Source organism: Echinops telfairi, unplaced genomic scaffold (assembly GCF_000313985.2).
Source record: "Echinops telfairi isolate 266 unplaced genomic scaffold, ASM31398v2 ScPeMD7_18;HRSCAF=68, whole genome shotgun sequence".
NCBI classification, from domain to species: Eukaryota; Metazoa; Chordata; class Mammalia; order Afrosoricida; family Tenrecidae; genus Echinops; species Echinops telfairi.
The window spans coordinates 72,322,990-72,323,987 of NW_022103915.1; the positions used below are offsets into that span (position 1 = coordinate 72,322,990).

At 49.5% G+C, this 998-nt stretch overlaps 1 protein-coding gene across 1 annotated transcript in view; it reads left to right on the forward strand.

The window, feature by feature from the left end:
• The first annotated feature begins 858 nt into the window (after positions 1 to 858).
• Positions 859 to 998, forward strand: part of LOC101652462 (E2F associated phosphoprotein) — a 16,738-nt gene continuing 16,598 nt past the window's right edge. The window contains exon 1 of the mRNA XM_045288154.1: positions 859 to 991. Within this exon, the coding sequence (XP_045144089.1) occupies positions 918 to 991 (74 nt within the window). The 5' untranslated portion in view covers positions 859 to 917. The remainder of the gene's footprint in view (positions 992 to 998) is intronic.

The following is a 998-nucleotide window of genomic DNA, read 5'->3' on the forward strand; positions in this document are numbered from 1 at the left end:
TCTCGGGGAGGAGATGAGCCAGTCAGGGTGCGATGTAGCAACGATGAAAAATACAACTTTCCTCTAGTTCCTAAATGTTTCCTTCCCACCCCCACTATCATGATAAGAATTCTACCTAGCACAACTATTTCTTGAACCAATGTTAGCACTTTTTATGGAAACTTTTCACAGTAGAAAAATAATAATTCCTAACATGGCACTCTTATCTACTGGGTCTCTTCATGTCAGGCTGGGATATTCTTGGCCCTTTGTTATAGGTTCCAAGCCATCACACCAACGTCTTTTCTCCATACAGTGCTTCACATATGCAGTATGGTTTGCTCATTTCAGAATGTGTTATGTCTTCTTAACCAATCCAAAGAACTGTGCTGGAATTAGAGTCCAGTTTAATAAGCCAATACATTATTAGCTCACTACTGTTTCATGAAAACTGGCAAAAGACGTGAAATTCCTGGATCAGATAAAGGGCTTGATTCTTTATGGTGCAAGTAGATTCCTCTGCTAGTACGGAGAGATATGAATTGGAAAAGGAAAAAGAGCAAAGCCAGGCTGTCAATTAAGACGCCACATCAGTGCTGAAAAGAGCCATCCCTGATAAGAAAGAGATCGACAGTACTTGGGAATTGATGGCTCATGGAAGGCCAGAGACAGGAATCAAGTACGATCCCGTCTGCCCGGTTTATAGCAGTTGTGAGGATGGAAGACGTGCCAACAGAAACCAAGAGTCAAACGGAGCTATCGTGGCTGAGGTACCTGAACGAGGCCAACGCTGGTGACGCGTTTCCGCGCCACAGGGGGCGGGGCGCGCGGACCGGAAGTGCGGGCGGAAGTGAGGTCGGAGGACTCTTTAGGCCGGCGCGGAGGCGTCTGCTCTCACAGCCGCCCGCTCGAGGCCTGCGCCGGCGGTGTCGGCCACCATGAACCGGCTCTCGGACGACTACGACTCGTACGCGGTTGAAGAGCCCAGCGACGAGGAGCCGGCCCTGAGCAGGTGGGCC